The sequence below is a fragment of the Meles meles genome, chromosome 3 (genome assembly GCF_922984935.1).
Source record: "Meles meles chromosome 3, mMelMel3.1 paternal haplotype, whole genome shotgun sequence".
In the NCBI taxonomy this organism is placed as follows: domain Eukaryota; kingdom Metazoa; phylum Chordata; class Mammalia; order Carnivora; family Mustelidae; genus Meles; species Meles meles.
The window spans coordinates 49,950,154-49,975,321 of record NC_060068.1 but is presented as its reverse complement, the minus strand read 5'-3'; the positions used below and the strand labels follow the sequence as shown (position 1 = coordinate 49,975,321).

The 25,168-nt window shown below is 37.7% G+C and overlaps 1 protein-coding gene and 1 pseudogene across 3 annotated transcripts in view; one reads left to right on the top strand and one right to left on the bottom strand.

The window, feature by feature from the left end:
- Positions 1-25,168, top strand: part of CAMK4 (calcium/calmodulin dependent protein kinase IV) — a 235,755-nt gene that overhangs the window by 115,856 nt on the left and 94,731 nt on the right. For 2 of the 3 annotated variants that reach the window (XM_045999873.1, XM_045999872.1), the window contains exon 3: positions 5,649-5,727. The exons of the other annotated variant lie outside the window; for it this stretch is intronic. In XM_045999873.1, coding sequence (XP_045855829.1) covers positions 5,649-5,727 — 79 coding nt within the window. The remainder of the gene's footprint in view (positions 1-5,648; positions 5,728-25,168) is intronic. 3 annotated transcript variants of the gene reach the window in all.
- On the bottom strand, positions 11,436-23,915 carry LOC123938310 (annotated as a pseudogene).

The window sequence follows — 25,168 nt, the reverse complement described above, 5'->3', positions numbered from 1 at the left end:
CTATTTTGAAATGTGGATTCAGTATTATTACCAATGTTCTTTGTGTATTAAAAATTTACTGTTAACATGTAAAATAGTTTTTATTTTTACATAAACATACTGAAACATGGTTTCTTTAAGCTTATTTAATTTCAGCAAAGAAAATGGGTTATATTTTAGAGAAATTACTGAAATGTTATTTTCACATAAATTTGTTTTGGCTCTTCTATTCTTTTAACTTAATCTTAAAATTCATTCTAAAAAGTCATTCTTAAAATTGTAACTATGTGAGAGGATAGATGTGTTAACTAATCTTACTATAGTAATTATTTTGTAATATGTACATATATCAAATCATTGCATTGTATAGCTTAAATTTATACAGTTTTATATGTCAGTTATAACTCAACAAAGTGGAAAAAATTAAATGATCTGTTCATATTAACAAGTCCATTACTTAGCATATTAAATTGGACTTTCTTAATGGTTTCCTCAATATACAAAAATACAAAAAAATTTTTTTTAATTGTAAGTTATTTATAGCATAGGTTATCCTGAGATCAGTTAAGAATGTATTTTGTTGTTGTTGTTTTTAGGATTTTATTTATTTATTTGATGGGGGAGAGAGAGAGAGAGAGAGAGCACAAGTAGGCAGAGCAGCAGGGAGAGGGAGAGGAGAAGCAGGCTCCCTGCTGAGCAGAGAGCACTTTGTAGGACTTGATCTCAGGATTCTGGGATCATGACCTGAGCCAAAGGCAGACACATAACCAACTGAGCCACCTAGCCACCCCAAGAATGTATTTTGTTAAAAATTTCTGGAAGGCTTTTGCTAAGGCAGTGATGGATAAACTGAAATTATTGATAGATAATTTAACGTGATAAATTAAGGAATAGAGGATATTTAATCTATTACTTTTATATGAATTTTTGAATATAATAATTTTTCAATTGTTACAAAAATGGAAATTAGATCTTTAATTTTCTTCCGTGTTTGTAAATCACTTTCCCTTGTATTTCTTTTCTTTTCTTTTTTTTTCCCAAATGTCATCAGTTACCATTAAATAAAAATAGACTAAGTTGAATGTTATAGGCTACGTTTTGGTAATTTTTTTTAATCTTCATTTTGAATGATAGGGTTTTCTTGGAAGGGTTTTTCACTGTATTTTTATCACAGTATAATTACATATAGTAAATTTTTATTATACATTTCTACCTATTTTAACAAATGTATATAGTTGGGTAAACATACCACAAGCAAAATGTACACGTTTCATTATGCCAAAAAATTCTCCCATACTCATTTGTATTCAGTCCCTCCTTCATCCCTGAGCACTGATCTATTTTCTGTCCTTATAGTCTTGTCTTTGCAATAATGTTCTATAAATGGAGTAACATAGTCTTTTGAACCTGGCTTCTTTCACTTAGGTTATTAGAGAACCATCCAAGTTGTTGTGTGTACCCTAGTTCATTCCTTTTTATTGTTTGTTTTTTTTTTTTTATTGCTTTGACAGAGAGAGATCACAAGTAGGCAGAGAAGCAGGCAGAGAGAGTGAGAGGGAAGCAGGCTCCCTGCCGAGCAGAGAGCCCGATGCGGGACTCGATCCCAGGACCCTGAGATCATGACCTGAGCCGAAGGCAGTGGCTTAAACCACTGAGCCACCCAGGCGCCCTAGTTCATTCCTTTTTATTTCTGAATAGTATTCCCCTATATGGATGTGTCACAGATTATTAATCCATTTCTCAGTTGAGGAATGTTGGAGTTGTTTGCAGTGTTTGATGATTACTAAGCAACTGCTGTAAAGATTTGTTTTCAAGTTTGTGAGTGAACACAGCTTTCTCTTTTTTTTTATTATGTTCAATTAGCCAGCCTATAATACTCATTAGTTTTTGACGTAGTGTTCAACAATTCATTAGTTGAATAGAACACCCAGTGCTCATCACAACACGTGCCCTCCTTAATACCCATTAACTGGTTACCCCATCCTCCTACACTCCTCCCTTCCGGAACCCTCAATTTGGTTCCCAGAGTCCAGAGTCTCTCATGATTTGTCTCCCTCTCTGACTTCTTCCCATTCAGTTTTCCCTCCCTTCTGCTGTGGTCCTTCACACTATTCCTTATGTTTCACATGTGAGTGAAACCACATGATAATTGTCTTTTTCTGCTTGACTTGTTTCACTTAGCATAATCCCCTCCAGTTCCATCCATGTCGATGTAAATGGTGGGTATTCGTTCCTTCCAATGGCTGAGTAATATTTCATTGTGTATATGGACCACATCTTCTTTATAACATTCATCTGTTGAAGGGCATCTCGGCTCCTTCCACAGTTTGGCTATTGTGGACATTGCTGCTATGATGACTGGGGTGCATGTGCCCCTTCTTTTCAATACATCTGTTTCTTTGGGGTAAATACCTAGTAGTGCAATTGCTGGGTCGTGAACATAGCTTTCATCTAACTTGGGCAAATAATTTTATAAGAAACTGCCAAGCTGTTTTCCAAAGTGGTAGTAACATTTTGCATTCCCTCCAAAAGTGTGTTAGTGTTGCTCTGAATCCTTGCAAGTTCATGATATTCTCTGTCTTTTTCTCTCTTTTCTTTAAGACATTCCACTAAGTATGGAGTTGTATCTCATGGTGGTTTTAGTTTCATTTCCCTGATGATAAATGACGTCAAGCATCTTTCTCTGTGCTTTTTGCCATCGATATATTTTCTTTGGTGAAACATATGTTCAGCTTCTTGGTTCATTTTTTAAATCCGTTATTTTTTATTATTGGGTTTTGAGTTTCTTTGTAATTTTAGATATAAGTGTTTTATGAGATATGTGATCTGTAAAAATTTTCCCCTTGTCATGGCTTTCAAAGAACAGACATTCTTAATTTAGATTAAATCCAGTTTATTTGTTTGTGCTTTGATTCATTGTGCTTTTGGTTTTGTATGTAGAAATCATTGCCTAATTGAAATTGAAAATTTTCTTCCTTTTTTTAAATTTTTGGTCAAGTTTTAGAATTCTAGGTTTTACATTTTTATCTGTGATTCATTTTGAGAATTTTTTGGTACAGTGTAAGTTTGGATGAAGGTTTTTGTTTTGTTTTGTATTATAAATTTGTTTGTTTTTTGCATATGGGTATCCAGTTGTTCCAGCACTATTTATAGTTGGAAAACTGTCCTTTCTTCCACTGAATTGCCTTTTTGCCGACAGGCTCTATATGTTTAAGACTATTTCTGCATTCTTTTTTTCATTCCATTCTTTTTCATGTTTGTTCTTTCTCCAACACGACTCTCTTGATTACTGTAGCACTATATTGTCTGGATGTGGATCTTTTACCTTTGAAGAAAATGTATTTCCTGCTTTTTTTTTTTTTTTTTTTTTTTTAGTTTTCTCTTAATGTAAATTAGGTTAGCTTAGTTAATGATGTTCATGTCTTCTATCCTTGGTAACAATTTGTCTACTCGTTCTGTCAGTTGCTGGGAGGGTGTGTTGAAGTCTCCAGTTGTATTTGTGGATTTGTCTTTTTCTCCTATCAGTTCTATCAGTTTGGGTTCATGTACTTTGAAGTGCTGTTGTTAGGCACATACACATTTACATCTGCTATGTCATTCTGGGAAAGTGATCCATTCATAATTAAGTAATGTTCATCTTTATACCTATCCTGAAGTCTGGTTGGCATGATCTTGATAGATCTCTTTCTGTTTCCTTTTCTTTAGTATTTGCATAGTATCTCTTTTCTAGAATTTTATTTTTAACCTGTTTTTGTCTTTATATTTAAATGGGTTTATGTACACAGCATATAGTTTGATCTTAGTTTTTCAATCCAATCTGATCATCTCTCTTTTTAACTAATGTGTTTATAAGGTTTATATTTAACGTAATTACTAATGTGACTTGATTGAAATTCACCATAGTTTTAGCTGTTTTATTTTTTATCTCTTCTTTTGTTTCTTCCTCCCTCACATTTCATTTTTGATTATTCTGTTTTAACTTCATTATTTATTTTTTTGATTTTTCAAATTATTTTATTCATTGCCCTAGGCTATATAGTATATGTCTTTAATTAATCAAAGTCTACTGTTAAATAATCTCATAATACTTAACATGTAGTATAAGAACCCAACAATATTTTCCCAATTTCTCCCCTATTCTTTGTGCTATTGTCATACATTTTACTTTTATATATGCTGTAAAGACAATGCATTGTCAATAGTTTTGCTTTAGATAGTTATCTTTCGAACAACTAAAAATAAAGTTGAATTTTGTGTTTACCATTTCTAAAATCATGTATTTCTTTGTGTATATGTTATGTCTTACTAAAGTTTTAAAAAAACGTATTGAAATTTTTCCTCTCTAGCAGCACATACACCACCAATTTCTGCCTTCTCCTGACTCTGTTAAAAATGGATTGTGAATGGGCAACTAGGAATATATTTGATTTTTAGACTTCTTTTGTGCTTAATTAGAATTTTAGAACCACAGGATTGAATATGTCATAAGAGTTCCTTTGGCCTAATTTTCAAAGTGTGACAGATTTACTTCAACTGATCTTATTTTAAGATTCATCTAAAGTTCCCTTTCTGAGGTTGTAACTTAAGCCTGCTTGGTCTATGGGCTTCTTTTGCCTCTATTTCATTGCCCTGCTATTGTGTGAGGAGAGAGAACATCAGGACCACACTGTCTGCTTTTCAGTGTTCTCCTTTTAGTAACCTCACACACGTATGAAGACAGTTACTGAGTTCCTTCTTGCCATTCTCCTTTACAGGTAAACATTCTGTACTTATTTGAGTTTTTTAAACAGAAAGATCTACTTTTCGTCTATATATTCTTAACCATTTCTGTAATATTTTCCCCTGGATATCTCACATAATTATTTCTTTTAAAAATTTTATTTATTTATTTGACAGACAGAGATCACAAGTAGGCAGAGAGGCAGGCAGAGGAGAGGGGGAAGCAGGCTCCCTGCTGAGCAGAGAGCAGAGTCCGATGGAGGGCTCCATCCCAGGACCCTGGGATCGTGACCTGAGCCAAAGGCGGAAGCTTAACCCAGTGAGCCCCCAGGCACCCCTCACGTAATTATTTTTGTTAGGGCATATATAAATAAATGGTAGCAGTTTTCACCAAGATGAAAGAGCCAGAATCTCTGTGGGGCTAATGTTAACACTGGGAGAATGCTAGGGCACTAAATGAATTGGTGTAAATTCACGGGGTCCCCCTTCCTTTGGCAAGTTGTGCTCACTGTCATGATCCTTACAGCCCAGTGCTGAACTTAAACTCTCTCCCTGAAGCTGTATGGCTAATTTGAAATTGTGATTTCATACCTTTATGAAAGCCCAGATACTCTGAAATTCAGAGGATGTCATCCAAAAGTGATGTTCACCTGAGGACCCAGGTTATTCCAGAGCCCACTGAATGCAGCAGCCCTGGGCATGTTACTTGTATAGGGATGGGCCAGAAGGAAAAGAACAGACTGGAAAACCTAGATTTTTTTCTGAGCAAATTCAACAAAAAAAAATTCAGTTGTGGGAAAAAAAAAATACAATTGGGCTGGTCCTGTAGTAGAACTTATAAACACTTGTCAGTTATGAGGGTAACTACAAGATAGATTTATTTTCAAGCTTTCCCCTTGATTTCATGTCCAGAGCATAACATTTTCTTTTTGTCTTTTTCCCCCCTCAAGGGGTGCTACATCCATTGTGTACAGATGCAAACAGAAGGGGACCCAGAAGCCTTATGCTCTCAAAGTGTTAAAGAAAACAGTAAGTTTATTTCATTATATAACAGCATCTCTAAGGGATCTGTGACCTGGAGAAGACAGGAGCCCTGAGTCACAGGATAAAGAGGCGAGAGAACTGCTGTGTACAGCTAACTCATTTGAATCTTAAGCATGAAAGTGCAGCCAAATGAGTTGTTTTCTTGTGGAAACTCCATGACTCTTTGAAAGCGACTGGATCTCAGACTGGATGTGGTTGTGGGGAGAAGTGTGGCAAGGAGAAACCTTTAGAACTGGCAGGTAGACCTGGTATACTTTGTACACTAGTAATGTATGTATGTACATATATGTGTACACATGTCCATATATGTGTACAGATATAGAATCTCCAATCACAGTTTAGTATAGTAGACATGCTTGCTATTTAAAAAAATACCTAAATGAAACACAAATCGATGTATTTGTGAAAGGAGTCATCAGCTTCTAACTTGATTTTCAAATGTTGGGTTTGCTTCAGTGAAGTGCAAATAGGCAAATACTGTTGTTTCTAGGACCGAGCCTGCTCATTTAAGAAGTCTCTATTTGAACAAGAAGGAAGGATTGGGTTTTTATATTACTTCTTTTTGCCATATGCTCATAGGTGAGCCAAGGGGGCAAAGTTACTCTGGCTCATCTCCAATGAGTAAGAGGTACAGCAGGTGAGAGTTCACGATAGAAGTGGCAGCATCTGACACCAGCATCCATGGTAGTCCCTGAATCCCAGAGAGTGTTTGAACGCAGTGCATAGCTGTTCTCTGTCTTGAAAGAGTTTCCCTTTATAAAACCACAAAAACATAACATATTCCTTTATAGCACATTCTTCCTTTCTCAAATTCTATGTGAACACATATGTGAAATATATATACTTACGAAAACCCAGCTGTAAAGTATGCTGAGGAGAGAAATATCATAAATCTTGAAATCAAATGATACCTCTTTTAGGCTGAAGGATTTTTTTTTCTAATATCACCAGTTGTTTATGTATTGTCTGGCCCAGGGATATTTTAGAATCTCATACAACGAAGAAGAGAATAATGGCAGGGTATTTTCAATTGAGTAGAAGTAGAATGACATTTTGAAACAATCTGTTAGAATTTAAAGCCAGAGCAAACTAACAAAGACAGTTTAATTGAAGAATAATTTAATAATTTAGATGGCAGTTGCTATTATAAACCCAAAGGGATTTCCTATTTGGTGTAGGCAATGATTTAAGTACTCCAGAATGTAGAGGAATCTGTTGATTGATAAGGTTTGGAATTTTCTCTTAAATCAATTTCTTAGAGTCATAACATTTATTTGAACTAAGGATTATTACAATTTTATGAAGTGGAACTTGTAAGTAAATATCTACTTTTTATGAAGATAAGTAAGCATGTTTTAGCAGTGGTCACATAGATGTTTTTGGACTTGATTATATTCTTTCTTGCTGGTTAAAAAAAGTGTCAGTAAAATTTGTGAGTGATTGTTTTGTTTTCATAGTTGAGGAAACTTTGAAAGGGATTAGCTGTATGAATGTGTAGGAGAAGAAACACTCAGAAATGATGTGTGAATGCTCAGACTCCCAAAGGACAAAGAACTGGTTGAGAAAATACTGGTTTATGTCAAAAATCTTTGGTTGAATTAGAACAAGAGACAGGAGAAGACAATTTGTGGGTTCTGGGAAAGTAAAGCTCTGGTTTGCCCTTGCTGTCTACTCTTCTCCACCTTTGTTGCGGAAACATCTTCCTCAGAAGACAGGCAGGAAGAAAATGTGGATGGGAACCAAGTGTCAGATGGAGCTGTTGAGCGGTGCTGTAAGGCAGATGTTGTCAAACACGGTCACTGCTGTGCCAAATGCAATGAGAGAAATCCCTTGGAGAAACCCAAGCTTTGAACGTGAATTGGATGGAATCTCCAGCATTGTCTCCTAGAATAAACCATGCACAGAGATGTGTAAATGAGAGAAATAGGAGGCAAAACCTCAAAAAGCAATTGCCTCCAGAGCTTCCTTTCTTATAGGTCATGAGGACAGAACTTCGTTCTCTAAATGAAATGAATGAAGCCTAGGAATCGCTTTACGGAAGAAAAGCAATGCAAGGAAAACAAACCATTTTCCTAGTGAATTCAGTTAAAGATCTGCTCTTTCAGGAAAGAGGGGACTTTAGAAATGGAATTATTTAATCAATCTATTTATTAGATTGAGCCACATAAAACTGCCTCTCTTAAATCATTTTTTTACCTAAAAAAATGGTAGTTTTTTGTGGTTCAACTAATAACTTTGGGACCACTATATTACTTCACTGGATAATTCCTCTAGTCTTCATTTTATGACTAGACCTAAACCTAAAAGGTCTGAAAGATGGTCTGTCTGGCTATCTATCTATCTACCTATCATCTGTTATCAGCTAACTATGAGAATTTCCTGGATCTGCTGTAATAAACTACCACAAACTGGGAGGCTTAAAACAATGGAAATTTATTCCGTTAGAGTTCTGAGGCCAGAAGTCTGAAATCAAGGTTTTGGGAGGGTCGATTCTTTCTAAGAGTGCTCAGGGAGAACTTGTTCCATGCCTCTCTCCTGCTCCTGGTGACAGAAACTTGCATTGCAGATGTGTCGCTCTAATCTCTGCCTCCGTTGTCATGTGGCCACCATCTCCCCCTGTGTCTGCAGCTCATCTTCCCTCTGTACATTGTCTGTGTCCAAATTTTCCTCTTCTTAGAATGACACTGATGAAGTTCTAGAACCTAGGTGAGGTGAGGTGGGCTGAGGTCCGGAGCCGATGACCAAGAAAGAATTCTTGAGACATCTTTGGTGCAAAATGGTGGTTTATTAAAGCACGGGAACAGGACCCGTGGGCAGGAAGAGCTGCTGCCCCGGGTTGTGAGGGACGGCAGGTTATGTACCCTGTGGTTGGGGGAAGGGGGGCTACAAGGTGCCAGGAGTATCCCGGAGGTCTTCGGGATACCCGGAGGTCTTCAGGCTTGATCTATGTTATCTTTTGGCAAGCTATTGACATCAAGATAGTTGGGAGATTCCTGGTGGGAAGTCACAATCCTGCTATTAAGCATCTTTGTTAGTGAGATTTAGCTTCAGAAGAGATTTAACTTTATTTTCATTTCCTTCTACCCCAGCCTCCTTCAGTTTTGTGTATGGAGGGGAGGGCTTGAGGAACTGAGTTATTTGCCTCTGGAAATTATCAATAGCACAAGGTAACTTCTTTGTTTGTAGATCTCTAGGACATTTGTAAACCAAGGGGAGCTATTTGTTTATGGCGGTCAGGGGTGTCTGAGGAATGCTACACATATTACTGGAGGGGAGCAGATGGAGAGGGGGTGCAAGGTGCCAGCTTTTGCTTTGTCCTCAGCCAGCCTCCTGCTCCCTCATCAACACCATTCCTGTTGGATTAGGGGCAGACCCTACTCTACTATGACCTCATCTTAAATGAACTTATATCCACAACAACTCAATTTCCAAACTAGGTTACTTTTGGAAGTACCGCTGGTTAGGACTTCAATATAATCTTTTTTGGGGGGATAAAATTCTGCCCATAATACTATCTATAAGAAAAGACTTCCGAGGTGAATTTCAAAATGTGCCATTCAATCTGTTATCTGAAGATAAGTGAAACTTATATCATATTCAAGAAAGTTAATAAACCTAAGAAAACTCAATCCAGTTTATAGGTGATTAAATTCACATATGAACACTTTTAAGTCCAAGAAAGATTTCCCATCTCTTTTACAATTATTTGATAACAATAATCCTCTTTCCCAGGATCTGTTTAAATACTTTTTAAAGGCAGTTTGCCTAAATTTTATTTTGTGGTAATATGATGTACCTTTCTATAGCTTAATATTTGGAGAAGGAGTTAGTTTACATTGGCAATAAGAGGCTTACTCCTAATTCATCACTGAGAATCTGTTAGGCACTTACATATCTGGGTGATAGACACTGACTCTCATTTATCCACAGGAAGATAGACTAAAGCACTAGCTCTTATGGAGAAATCCATATCTCTTTGGTCATCAGGTATAGGACCGAGTTAATGCTTATAATAAACACAAATTGTCATGTTTAGACAATTGGGTATTTTGACTAATAAAAATATTTTTAACTGACATATTTTATATATGGATATAATACCATGTACTTTATGTATAGATAACTATATTTCATAGAATTAGCATACATCAAAATACATATTAACCAAAGTAATAATACCTGCAACTTACTTTCAAATACTTAAGCAACAAAAAAGTGTGTGAGTAGTGTGTGTACATATGGGGAGAGAAAGAAAATATAGCAAAAATCAATAATTATTGAATATAAGACAATATACTAGCATCCATGCTGGTATTTCAGTATCTCAGCATATATGAAAATTCTCAGCCAAAAATTTAGGTTAAAACATACTTCAACATTGACATCCTATTTTATCATAAATTAGCATTTCTTCTGGCCATTCAAAAAGCATTTCAAAATCTTGCAGTTTCTAAATGTTATGGTAAACTCCAGTGACTCTCTCTATTACAAATGTATTGAAGTGCCAGAAAATAGTTGAACCATCTCTTTACTGAAAAACCTAGACATTTCCAGAAGCAATATCTGTTCATCTCATTGTGTCATTAATACAGACAGAGTTTTGAGGACACTAAGAGTAAACAAAGAGGAAAGTGAATTGAAAGGCTTTTGTGATCATGTATTTGTTTAATTTTTTCTGCTAGTATTCAAGTTCCTTGTACTGGGATAGTCATCAAATCACTTGGAGTGGCATCCATACTCTCCTCTTGGGAAAAAAGTGGCCTGTTTTGGAACAAGTACAGATTCATAAGCAGTGGCATTTTGGTCACCCCAAGTTCTTTATTGCCTTGCATAGAAGAACTAAGTGATTGCAGATATCAGTGGAACTTTTTCCATGAACTTTGTAAAACATGAATCAAAGGTGAAGGGAACAAGGATACCTTTTTTTCCCTTCATTCATGATCCTTTATAATCTCCATTTTATGTGATATTTAGAAGAAATTGAAGTAGAGAAAAAGGACTCACTAAGCTACTACCTCAGATTAACAACTTAGGGACATTAAAGGATTCTAACTGGCACAGCTGTTAGGATAACCCGTGATTTAGAAGACAGAAACTTTTGGGGGGGTGGTGAATTGTAATTTTTTTATTGGAAAACAAATCTACAACTTGAAGTGGATTTGGGGCAAATTGTTCCAGAAGCAGATTTTCTTCAAGAGGCTAAACAAAGTTTAAAAGCAAGCAACAATAGAAGAAAATGTTTCTGGTACAGGACAAGCAGTACAAAAAAAACAGTGTATGAGTACCTGGATAATATCCATTTTGCAACAGTGCAACTTTTAAGTGCATATTGTGACTGTCCGTAGTCCACTCAGAGTTACAGCTCCACACTTCAACAATATGCTGTCAGTTCCTCAAGAAAACTGCTTAAAAAGGCATAACCCAGATGATTCCTCATTTGACCAACTCCCTCTAAGTTCAGATGTGCAGAAGGGCTTAGATATACCCAGAGTAAGCCACATGCAACATGTTACTTGATCGATTTTCTAAAATACGGTTTCAAGACAATGACAATAAAATAATGGAAGAAAGCATGGAGGAGTGAAGTCCTAATTACTACACGCGCATATTTTTTGACAGCATTTTACAGATAGGTTACAAAGAAAAGGCAAACAATTTTGTACAAGAAAGTGAACACATTCTGTACAGTATCTTCACTTTGCTATCATCATTTGTACAATCACTTCATAGTTTGCTTGACCATCACCATCAATATCTGCCTTCCTGATCATTTCATCAGCCTCCTCATCTGTTAATCTCTCTCCCAGGTTTGTCATCACATGGCAAAGCTCTGCTGCCATAATACAGCCATTGACATCCTTATCAAACACATGGAATGCTTCTCTAATTTCTTCTTCACTTGTCCATGCCTTTCATTTTTCTTGCCATCATTGTCAGAAACTCTGGAAAGTCAATTGTGCCATTACCATCAGCATCTACGTCATTAATCATGTCCTGTAACTCTGCTTCTGTGGGATTCTGCCCAAGAGACCTCATTACGGTTCCCAATTCCTTTGCTGTTACAGTTCCATCATCATCCTTGTCAAATGGCGAAAAGGCATCTTTGACTTCTGCAACCTGCTCTTCAGTCCTCGGTCAGCCTGTAGTACGTCATCCGGCTCGCAGCTGCAGCTCTGCTCGGGTCGGAGTGTGGCTTCTACCTGTTGCTCTGGCGGTGTTGTCCTGGCAACCCCCTAGACGGAACCTTTTTACTGATATCACACGACTTCCGAATATGCTGAACTTAAAACTGCACAAAATGAGAAAAACAGATTCGAGAAAGTGTCAGAATTTGAACAGATTCAGCAGATGGAACCTTCAGTTTGGACTGAATTTTGCTGAGTTAAATGGAATCACAACTTTGGAAGAATGGCACAGTGATAATGCAGTTACTATTTCAGGAGTGAGTCACAGGCTTTACCTTTTTTCCTGAGGAGTACATACCTCAGGGCGTATCTAAATAATCACACTTCAGCCCTATCCGTATAGCTCAGATTCGAGAAGAACTCAGTGAGATTTAAGAAAATCATGGTCACCAATCATTTATAGTGTCCCTGGAATTTTGGAGACAAATATTTGAATTCTAGAATTGAGATGAAATTTCTAGCTGTATGGCTCAGCTCTTGGAAGAGATTGCATTCAGCTTACTGTAAAATCTGTGCCCTTTCATGAAATACCCAGTACTGAGTCTCAGTATATAAAATCAGCATTTGTGAGTCTGAGAGCTAATCCCAGCATGTGAGTTCAGCACGTATAGGTTTTCTGATTCTCCTTAAGAGTGGTTGTGCAAGGGCACCTGGGTGGCTCAGTGGGTTAAGCCTCTGCCTTCAGCTCAGGTCATGATCTCAGGGTCCTGGGATCAAGCCCCACATCGGGCTCTCTGCTTGGCGGGGAGCCTGCTTCCTCCTCTCTCTCTGCCTGCCTCTCTGCCTGCTTATCTCTCTCTGTCAAATAAATTAAAAAAAAAAATTAAAAAAAAAAAAGAGTGGTTATGCATTTGTGGGGTGAGATTATGGGCTCTGGAGCCAGACAGATTGAGTTCAAAATCCCTTTTGCCACTTACTACTTGTGTGGCTTTACAACAAATTATATAAATCTCTGAAACTTAGTTTCTTCATCTGTAAAATGGCTTTAAGATCATCTAGCTCATAGTGTTCTAGTGATGATTAAAGTGAGATAATTTGTGTAAAATATTTCTCAACACCCAGGAAGTTTGTTATAAATGGGAAAATTATTCTTACTATTGATTATAAAGGCTCCACACAAGCATTTTATATTATGATAGTACCTGTTCCTTCTTTGCAATTCTGATGTTCTCATTTGCTTCATTTAAAACTGAGTGGTAAGCAGCACCCAACACATTGTGCAATTCTGGATGAATAACATTAATTATATTGTTTTTAGAGTGTTTTTAAAATTTCTGCAAAAATGGGTACATATTTTACTACTATTATCAAATTTAATCTGGTGCTAAATAAAAATTTCTGATCCTGTGAACTCCTATGTAAACAAATCTTGGGGGCTTGTGATTACTAGATTTAGAGTGCTTTCAACCTTATGGTTCTATCAGTTTCTCAGCACTGGAGCACTGTGACTACATCCACAGTGTAGAAACTGTTCCAGGTCTAAATTTTGCCCTATTTTAGTTATTAGAATATAAAGCTACCTATCAATTTCTATGAAGGTTTTTGTTGAATAATTTAATTTCTGAGAAAATGCCTTTAACTTTTATAAAATTTCCGTAAGTGCTGAAGAATGAAAGAGGCCTTTCTTCTGAGTTAGTTGAAGAAACACACATTGTGATCTGCTAATCATTCTGTGATTTAGTATTTAATGTCTATTCATTTTTCCTTATACGCTTATGAGTTAACTATTTGAGTATATAACTATGATGTTGCAGGAGAATTTGAAAGTTTGTTCTCCATTAAATTACAGAAGATACCTAGTCCTCTTCCCAAATTCTTGGTAGGTGAATCTTCAGGTCATCTCCATTAGAGGAGATTTCCAGAACCCTCCATCCTAAAATAGAGATAATACCATTCATCCCACTGGGTAAACTTAGGATTACTTGCTCTTGTCTCTTTCTGCCTAGCTTTTGGGAACACAGAAAACTGTCATGAGCCTTTTATTTTCCATTTGCTATGATGTATGTAAGAGAGATGTCTGGGTCCATCTGAGTTAAAGATATGCATCTATTAAATGATGCCATAGCCACTTTTAACCACTCATGGATATGCTCTAAAAGTGAAGTCAGGGTCACCTTTGGTCAGTGAAGGAAAGGAGAATATAAATCTGTAGCTCAAATAGACTTTCTGGGCCCAATTGAGATCTCAGAACACATTAAGGAAAGTAGCTTGCAGATAACAAGCTGTGTCAAGTGAAGTGAAACTTCTTCAAGCATTCTGTCAGTTGAAACCTATTATTGATTTTCATAGGAACTATTAAGCCAGGTTTCCTGGAATAGGAACAGGGAAATTTTATTCAGTTTATGACAAGTATATGTCTACAAGAGAAAAAGGTGGTAGTGGAGTGGAATGTTAAAAACTTGACCTGATTTGTATGCTTTACCATTCAGAGATCCACTTGGAAGTCTGAACATTCTTTCAGAGAATTAGTTGTTGCAGTTTGATTTGTTTTCTTTTTTGGTAGAAATGCTGCTGGAATCTGTCACAATTCAGCTTGCTTATCTGTCTTCTCATTATATTGATCTCTCTGCAGTATTTTGTTGCCTTTTTAAAAGTAAACACCTTAATTCAGACAACCTGCTGTGAAGGGTGGTGAGAGATGGGGGAGAAAGAGAGACTGAGAATGATTAGGCTCATGCTCGGATACCGTTGCCTGGAAGGAAGCACACTTGGCTGTGACACCATCAACTTAGATGATCACATTTGAACCTCTAGTATTTTTTAAGTAGTGGGCAGCGTGTTCTAAAGTGATCTTCACCCTAAAAGGAAGATGTTTACCTAGGTACAAACAGGAAATCTTATAGGAAGAGCGTATGTTGCCATGCCCTAGTAGAAGAAAGAGATTAGAATCTTCTCAAAGAGCTGAATGGGAAAGGCCTTGTAACCAGAAGAGAGGTGTTGGGAACATGAAAGTTGAAAGGAACCAGAGTCAGAAGATCAGAGCTGGGGAGTTGTAGCCAGTGGTCCACAACCAGAGAGCTGAGACAGCCTGAAGGAACACAGCCTACTGGCCTCAAACCAGTCTTGGGATTCATAACTTACTAGGAAAGGGAGAAACTATAGAATTAGTATTACCAGAGAAGAACATTTCAATAAATTTTTATTTTTATGTTTATGGTGTAATGTTGAATGATGGTCAAAGCAGCATCCACCCAAACAATGTAAGAAAAGAGGGGAGAAAGAAATCTAAAAAAAAAAAAAGATAAAGTCATGAAACTCCAAAAGCACTAATCTGCTAAAAGAGAGGAAATGAATGACTGTGTGCAGGGGATATTAAATAGAAGAGATTCAAATAATTTTCACTATTGAATTAGGTTTCAACTGCCTTTTTTTTTTTTTTTAAACTAGCATCCTCAAATCACCCTATGCTGCTTCAGAAGTTTTAACACTGAAGGAGCATGGTGCTAATAAGAATGGTGCCCACATTTGATTATTAAACACCGTGTGGCTCCATTCACCTGCTAACACAACATGCCCCGTGGGAGTATTTACTTATGGGAGTTTTAGAAAAGAGACATGTCCAAAGTACACAATAGCATATAGAATTTGAACCCAAGGCATTTGAGTCCCAGTCTGGGTCCTTTCTATTTATACCAGTGAGGTCCTGATAGAAAAAGACAAAAGTAGGTGTGATCCTGGCCCAGATCTGACCCTGACACTGGATATTGCTTTTACTAAGCTGACAAAGGATGAAACAAGCCTTTGTTGACCCAGAAACGGAGAAACTGAGTGTGTTTTTAAGTCACACTGTGAAACAAAGGTAAATAATATTCCTTATTTGCAGAGAACACAAGCAACATATTTCTTTTCCAAACTGTTGTTAAAAGTTTAGTTTAATGCATTTCAGCACACAATATTCACTACCAAATGAAAGAGGAGTAACTGGGGAGTGTGTAATATACAAACTATACACATTGCTTGGTGTGAACCTTTGCACTTTGTCTTTTTTAAGATTTTATTTATTTGCTAGATAGAGGAAGAGCGAGCACAAGTAACAGGGGCGGGGACAGAAGGAGAGGGAGAGGCAGGCTCCCCACTGTGCAGGGAACCCCATGTAGGGCTCTATCCCAGCACTCCGAGATCATGACCTGAGCCAAAAGCAGTCCCTTAACCAACCGAGCCACCCAGGCGCTCCTCTTTGCACTTTGTCTTTTTTTTTTTTAAATTTATTTATTTATTTGACAGAGAGAGATCACAAGTAGGCAGAGAGGCAGGGAGAGAGAGAGGAGGAAGCAGGCTCCCTGACAATCAGAGAGCCCAATGTGGGGCTCGATCCCAGGACCCTGAGATCATGACCTGAGCCGAAGGCAGAGGCTTTAACCCACTGAGCCACCCAGGTGCCCCCACTTTGTCTTAATGGTAGATGGAATGCAGTGACCCCAGGCATGGCTGTGTGTATGAAATTCCAGTTTCTTCTCTGCTGTAAGTGTCCACATCACAAGATAAGTTTAAAGTTTCTCATATTTATCTCTACTCCAGAAATCTGAAAAATGTATCAAATGAGTTTTTATAACTACACTGCTTTCCCCCCACACACAACATACCAAGCTGTCATTGGGAAGATTTGTTTTTTGAGATTTTGAGATCAGAATAGCCTAGAATTATTTTTCCATAGTAACATGAGGACATATTTGGGTATTGTGATCAGTGTCAAAGGAGGGGCATACATAATAAAATACATAATAAACTGTAAGTTGAATGACTTTTTTCATTGATAAAGCAGATCCAAGATTACCATTGTCATCTTTTAAAATTTGACGTGTTTATGAAGGGGAATGTGGATAAGTATCAAAATTTACCTATCACATTTTTATCTGCCAAAAAAAAATTAAAGTCTCCTCTATTTTCTATGACAATTAAAATTCTTCCTAAGACTGGTGCCCCTGGATATCTCAGAAAAGAGGCTTAAACTTTCCAGCCAAAGATATCTCAGTTTTTCCTCATTTAAGAGTCTCTATTAGTTTAAAGGAATTTCTTTAACGTAAATATTCAACGTAAATCTGTCTGTCTTAGAGCTATTTCTCCCTTGCTCTGTTCTTTCCGTGCTTGCTTAAGTAACCCGTGGGGACATGGTCTCTCCAGTGAGGATGAAGTACCCATACATCCAGACATCACCAGCTGCTGACTGCACTAAGTGAGGGCCCCAGTAGCTAGAGACAGCTGGAGATACATCATAGGGTCACATGATGGTCAGACATGCAGGGACAGGACCAGACCAGCCAGGCAGCACAAAATCAGAGACCAGCCCAGTGTATGGATCTGTTCCTTCTCTGAACTCTGAGAGTCCTGGACAGTATCAGAGAGGGAACAGTGCTAGGGCATTATCATGGAATGTTGTGCATGTCTACCCAACTACTCACGCATGGGACCTTAAAACTCTGAGCCATTTAACCCAGAACAGACTTAGGGACAAACTACTAGGAGTACGGGGAGGATGTCCACATCACTCTAAAGAAAAAAATGTTGAGAAGAACTGAGCTAACACACTTCAGCTTCAGATTTCTAGAAGCATCTAGTCTCTTCAGAAAAGTGAAGCTCTGGGATTAACTCATGTTAAGATGCTTCTTCAGCAAGTGAGGCAAATCAGAGGAAGAATACTGCCCTAGAGCAATATCAATAATGGAATTTTTTTTCAAAACTTCAAGATTTCTACTATCTCTTTCTTTATAATTCTGGCCCCAAAACATGATTATATTGCTTCTGGGGTCATTTAAAATCTTTTTTTTTTTAATCAATAACCCATTACTTTTCATTTTAAAGAAAGTTTTTAGCATCCCTGAACAATATTAACTAGCATATTTGAAAGCCTTATTTATCTTAGGAAGAACAGTTAAGGAACTTCTAATAAAGATCTTAATAGTAATAATAAAGCTTCTGATAGTGTCCAAGTTTTCCCCTATTCAAAATTACTCTCATAAGGGATTCAACCCCAAGATGTAATTAATGGGATTTAAAATAATAATGTTTAGGGGCGCCTGGGTGGCTCAGTGGATTAAGCCTCTGCCTTCGGCTCAGGTCATGGTCGGTCTCAGGGTCCTGGGATCGAGTCCCATGTCTGGCTCTCTGCTCAGTGGGGAGCCTGCTTCCTACTCTCTCTCTGCCTACTTGTAATTTCTGTCTATCAAATAAATAAAATCTTAAAAAAAATAATGTTTATAAGGGTATATTTTGTCTTTGTTATTTGATGGATTACAAAGTCATAAACTTTTTTGAATGCCTAGTCAGTTTTATAACCAATAGATGATCTCTTAGTTTGAGGATTAAATGGATATTTCAGGGCCTCTAGAGTATATAGCGTCCTACCCCTCACTTCAGATGGTTTGGGAATTTTACACCTGAATCATCGTTGTCCAACTGAAAGAAATAAAAAATCAAAACTAAACTTTGTATTTCCATGCCTTGTTGGTAACTTTAAAAGCATTTTGAAAAGCACTGTCTTGACCACTTAAAAACTACTAAAAGTCACTGATCCTGGCAGGCTGGGTCTGGGGACACAGAGAGGTCCTGCAGGACCAGCCAAGGGGGTCCCTAGCTGCATGCAGCATAGAAATCAAATGTGAGCCAGCAAGAGGTGAAAGCAGAGTTTATTGCAGGTGTAGAGAGCGTGCAGTTCCAGTGTCTGGAGACTCAGAAAGGAAAGGATGGAGTCTCGTCTTTATTAGGGGCCTGGGTTTTTGTTTTTTGTTTTTTGTTTTTTTTTTAATTGAGGATCATGATCTGGTGTACGCGTCCTCTCAGGCATCCAGAAACCACCTAGAACAAAGACGAGGGCCAAGTGTTCTTCCTTGGAGGCTGGGGTACTTGACATCGAGATGTCCAGTGCTGGTGATCTGAATCTAGTCCTTCCTACCAGGTTCTTCCGTAGATGCTATCTATTCTAGAGAAATCATTAACTCCTTGTCTTACACTACATGCATTGAGGCATGTACAACGTGGTGGTGCAGGCCCTAGCAAGAACAGAAGAAGGAAAAGGAACAAAAAGCAGGTCTTTATGCATTCTTTCAGTTTCCCTATCTCAGCAGTAAAAGAGAATGATGCAGTTTGTTAATTTCTAATAGGAATTAGAATTAGGACATTGCTGATACCCGGGTCTGAAGTAACTCAGGTGTGACCTCAGCAGTCAACAGTGATTAATAAATGTAAGAAATTGGTCTTAAAACCTCTGTGGAGCTTAACCAAAGTAGTGCAGTTCTTATCCCAATCTTCATAAAAGGTGAAGGAAGGCATTTAAATATAAATGCAAACAGATAACTGCTCCTCTATTTTATTACCTTCAAATAAGATTATATTGGATAACAGTTTAGGATTTTGATGAAGTTATCTTTCATGTTTAGAAGAAAAGAGGAACAAAACTATATTTCAAGTTTATTAGACTTTCTTAACTTACTACTACTGGCACTCTCAAATGTCCTAGTATTTCTAAATTTAGTTTGTTTCAATTACAGTAATTTTTATGGAAAAACACAGAAAATTGAAAATAGAACACTAAGAAATATTCACCTTACTTTTACAAAACCCTTTCAGGAAATGCACTGAACATCTACCATGAGCTGGGAGATTTCACATATACTTTAATTTACTCCTTATAACAGTAATACTGTAGATAGCAATTATTGTCTCTGTTTTATCTATGAAGAAATCAAAATAATCCTCAGGATAAATCATTTTATCAAGGACTCTAAATGGCAGAACCAGAATTCAAGTTGTATTTTAAAATAAAGTACAACCATGGATATTCACTACAGAATGATTATATTAGTAATAATTTTTAAGAAATCCTATATATCTAATGATAAAAAAAAGTCATTCATGGAGCACCTGGGTGGCTCATTGGGTTAAGCCTCTGCCTTCACCTCAGGTCATGGTCTCAGGGCCTTGGGATCGAGCCCCACGTCGGGCTCTCTGCACAGCAGGGAGCCTGCTTCCTCCCCTCTCTCTGCCTGCCTCTCTGCCTACTTGTGATCTCTCTCCCTGTGACAAATAAATAAAATATTTTTTTAAAAAGTAGTCATTGATGACACTAGAGCATTAGGGAACTGTTTTATGTTCTGCTTGTGAACGTTACATATCCTTAAAATGTTATGTTATTTTTCACGAAAATTGTAAGAAACAAAACTCTCCATATTTGAAGTATGTAAAGAAACAGAGTTTGAAACTTAAAAGAAAATGAACCAAAATGCTAATGGTTACAATGGTGGGTATGTTCCTTACTCTTCTGTTACATAGTTCACGTTTTTTTAATGTGGCTATGATACTCTCTAAAAATTTATACTACCTCTTTATTTTCTTCCAGCCCTAGCAGCATGCCCCCAAAAAGAAAATTTGGGATGCTGACATTCCATTCTTTTTTTAATCATAGGATATCACCTTCTCTTTTGCAAGGATCTGACTATGGTGGTGTTGACATGCCCTCATCAGGGAATCTGGGGGAGTAGGGACTCAGCAAAACTTTCCTCCTGAACTGTGCCCCAGCAGGCACAGAGACAAGCAGAATTTGCGGTCACATCCCTCTACTTCTCTGCTTCCTGAGGACCTCCCAGCTCCTTCTTCGGGAGTGCATATTACATTCCAGCTTGCGTGGCTACAAGTGACTGATTTTCATCATTTCTTCTTTTAATCTTTTCTTTCATGTTTAATACAAAGCATTGATCACACAAATAAAGGCAGGATGTTCTGTTTGAAGAACAGGCATCCTTTTTGGCATCTTGAAGGGCTCTATGTTCTATGATGCGGGAGAGGAGGAGACATGGAATATCACTATCTGCTGCAATGGGTTTAGAAAGTCAGTGACTCCACCAAAGTTTTTATTATTACTTATTATTTCTTGGAACATCCCTCATTTACTTTGGGAGAATGTAGTCTCTAATAAATAGTATAGAAATCCTTTGTGGCTCACAGTTTGGGAACCACAAACTACTATCCATGCAGGCCCTAGATTGGGTATGTTGCTCTGCCAGTAAGATCGTCTCCATTAGTATCAATAACACAACAAAAAATGTCCTGTAGATTCAAATGACAAGAGAGTAGACTAACCAATCCTAATCTCAACTAACCAAAGCTGTGAAACCAGGGACCTTTTCTTTGAACCACCCATCTCTCCTATTCAGACATTAGCTTCATTATTCATTCATTCACTCATTCATTCAACACATTACTGTATACCAGGCTTTGGTAAATAACGCTGGGGAGACTGATGTGCAGAAAATGGACAAAACACTTGGTGTCATAGAGCTTGTGTTCTGGTAGAAAAATCAAATAATGAATTATTAATTAAATGACAACATAGATATTTGTAAGTGTTACAGAGAGGTAAGGGTGACATGATTCATGGTGTATGTATAAATGTTTGTGTAGTCACTTTTGATGGAGTGTCCAGGGAAGGCCTCTCAAGTACTCTCTGAGAAGTCAGAAGGTCTTACATAAGAGAGAGTAGCAAGTACAAAGTCTTTGGAGTCTGATCTAGTGGTTGAAGGGACTGTGTAGAGACAAAAATGACATCAGAGCAAAAGGATGAGGCCACACCATCCAGAGTTTTATGGTCCATGGTAAATAGTTTGCATTTATTCTAAACACAATGGATGCCAATAAAAGCATCTGAGTTGGAGAGTGACATGATCTGATTTACATTTTAAAGACACCACTCTGGCTTGTGTGCAGAGGGAATGATTGTAAAGGTAAGCAGAGAGGTTAGTTAGGAAGTATTTCAATACTTCTGCACCTTTAAGGTAGAAGAAAAACCAGACCAGAATGGTGACATGGAATAATCAATTTTATTTGAAGAATGGGATGATCAAATATATCAAATGCTCCTTACAAGATAAGATGAGTAATTTGGCTCTCAAGTGCTCCTCCAGGGAGGCCACTGAGTTTTTCTACACAAGCAGTTTGGGGGAGGTCTTGGGATGAAGCCAGGCTGGGCTGCACTGATAAATACAAGGGAGTGGGTGGAGGAAGTGGAGATAAATACAAGGTGGGGGGAGGAAGTGGAGAAAGAAGGCAAAGACAACTCTGGAGAGTTTTTCTTTGAAGGGAAATAGAAAAATGCAGGAAAGAGAGGTGGGAAAGAAAGCAGGAAGAGAGGTGAGGCACAGAGAGAGGGATGAGGTCTTTTTAAGGATAAGAGATAAGAGATATTAAGTCAGGGTTACCGCCCTATATTTGTAATCTCAGGAAGAGATACAAAGATGAGTAATGGAAAAAGAGTTAGTGAAAGATGTAAAGTTCTTTCTACTTTATATATGGTGTTTTCTCCATTCTTTTCTCTCTCTGTTAAGCCCAATCTGTTTCTAGTGAGAGTCTATCATGAGCCAAATCTTTTGTATAAACTTTGTTCAGCTTGTCATCTCTCCCAGGAATATTTTAAGCCTACTTCATTCACTGTAAAATAAAAGGCTGTTCCTTGTGAAAGAATTTCTGGCATGGATGAGCAGAAAGGCTTGGATTTTAGAATGTAGGAATGAGGGAGTAGAGGTACCTCCCTTGAGGTACACTGCCCTGTTCTGAATCTATCTGACTATAGAAATTTCAGGTTCTGAGATATAAGCATCTTTCTTTCTGGTTTGAACTTCACAGAGCCATTCTTGTCTTGTCCAAACTCTACTCCAGTCCTTGGGCTCCTCTTCCACTGGAAAGCTCTACTTTTCTCCTTTCTGTCCTGCCAGTATCTTAAGAGTCTGCAGGGAGCAGGGGGTGGCTATTAACAGAACTATCAAAAAATGAGTTTCACGGTTTTCAAAACCACGCTTATTTGATTGACATGCTTTGTTAGAGTTTGTCTTCCCATACTGATGAGAGTAAGGTTGATGTTATGCTAGTCAGTGTTAAATGTAAAATAAGATATTGGTTCCTCAGCAGTTAATATCTCCTTCCTGTCCCACCCCATCATGTCCAACACTCATCACTGCCTGCACCTCTGAAACATCACCTCCACTGTGCAGCTGCCCCTTCCATTCTCCTCTTTACCGGGTCCAAACTCAAACTGAAAGAACATGCAGTGTTCTTTCATGTGAAGAAAGAATGTGAAGAACAATTCAAGACAGAAGCCTATCTAGTACAGAATGAAAAGGCCCAGGAATGGAAAAGATTTTTGGCTTCTCCAGAGATTTACTAGATGATTAGTGAGCTAAAATGGAAGGGGGCAGCTGGTAGGTGAGTTCAGTACAATGGGCAGGGCCAAAATGTTACTAGCATCTTTCTGAACCTGCTCCTCTAATCTTTCCCACCTCAGTAAATGGCAGTTTTATGCTTTACATTTCTGAAGCTGAAAAACTTCTAGTCAACATTTACATTTTTCTTTCTCTTACATCCTATAACGAGTTCACCTGTAAATACTATTTTCTCTTCCTTAAAAATATCCATCTGCTTCATACCTCTATCATCACTACCAAACCTCCATTATCTCTCACTGGAACAAATGCTCTAACTTGTTATTGCATGTCCCTGCTTTTATTCTTTCCATTATCTTCACCTCTATAAGATTCAGAGCATCCTTTTTTTCTTTTTTTTTTTTTTTAAATAGATGGTAGGGAGAGGGGCAGAACAAGAGGGAGAGAGAAAATCTCAAGCAGGTTCCATACTGTGTGGAGCCCAACATGAGGCTCTGTCTTACAACCCCGAGATCATGATCTGAATCAAAATCAAAAATAAGATGCTTAACTGACTGAGCCAACCAGGCTCCCCTTAGAGTATCCTTTTAAAACGTAACTTTCTTTCTCAGAACCTTCCAGTTATGTCTGACCTCTCTCATACTAAAATACCAAATTCTTACCTGGTCAACGTGACTCTATAAGCTGACTCCTGGTCATGAGGAGCTCCATCATCATCTACTGCTTTCCTCCTCTGCCAGTTTGCTTTGGCTAAGCTGGCCTCTTTGCTGTCCCTCATAACTGAGGGCCTTTTTGTTTGCTGTTTGAAACACTCCTCTTTCCAATCCAAATGGCTGTGTATCATGTTACTTTGTCAGAGAGAACTTTCCTAACCATCCATCTCAAACAGCACCCTTCACCACCCCATGCCCTTTACCTTTTTTTTTTTTTTTCCTTCCTTAGTATTTATCAACTTCTGGACCTTTTATTTCCTTTTTTCTTTTTTTAAATCTTCACTAGAACATGAGCTTTTTAGAACATAAAATTCCTAGGAAGTTTATCTGTTTTGTTCACCACTGTGTCCTCATGCCCAGAATAACATTCACAAGTGTTTGTGGAATAAATGGATGAAATTAATTGGATACAGATGTATATAGGTTAATAGATTGGATGATGAGACGATTGTGTTCTCTTTATATTATTTATACCTTCTCAGTGGATTAGAAGCAAGGCTGTGATAGGAGAGTGAAGGGAGGAAGGAGTACTGGACACTAGAAGAAAGTGTAAAGTATTCTGTTGCAACACTGTTGTGTTCTGTGGGGAGCTGCGGGTCCCTTGAGATTTGGGGTCATAAATTAAAAATGGGACCAGTGAACTGTTGTACATTTTATTTCAGACACTTCAGTTCAGGCACAGACATGGAGTAAAAGAAGAATAGAGTTTAGCCAATTTAAGGGTTGTACCTGGCAAGTCCAACAGATGAAGATAAGAGCAAAGGAGTTGGGGGACTACTCCAACTAATGAACCGTAATATCCATGTAAGAACTGAAAAGACAGGAGGTAGAAAGCAGAGAGTATGAGGTTTCAAATCAGTGTTTTTGAAGTGGTGTAATTGATGGTAATGATAAAGCCTGGGATATGACCATGGGATGGGTTACTAAGGGAGAGTGGAGGAAGAAATTGTTGGAATTGAAGAAATGGCAAAGAAACTAGAGGCAAGGATGTTGACAGGATCATTCACATGAAAGTTCAAGTTGTTAAGAATGATGTCAGGATCTATGGTTGAGATAAAGTTGCCGAAACATGCTAAAATCTTCAGAATGGGATGCATAACGAGATAGGAAGATGACTAAAACAAACAAACAAAAAAGGTTACAAGTCATGTTGGCTGATGGCAGAAATTTCAAAGCAGCTGAGATTTTAGGGGGACAAGGGAGGAGAAATTGTTTAGATATAGCAATGGGGAACAAGAAGGACACCTATCCTTCCAGGCCCTGTGGTTCATTTCCTATTTGGACAAAAATAAGACACCACTTGAGAAGACGATGAATAAGGTTCATAGGTCAAAAATATAAAGGGAATAATCAGACTTGGTTAAAATTCCATAGTTACTGCAGA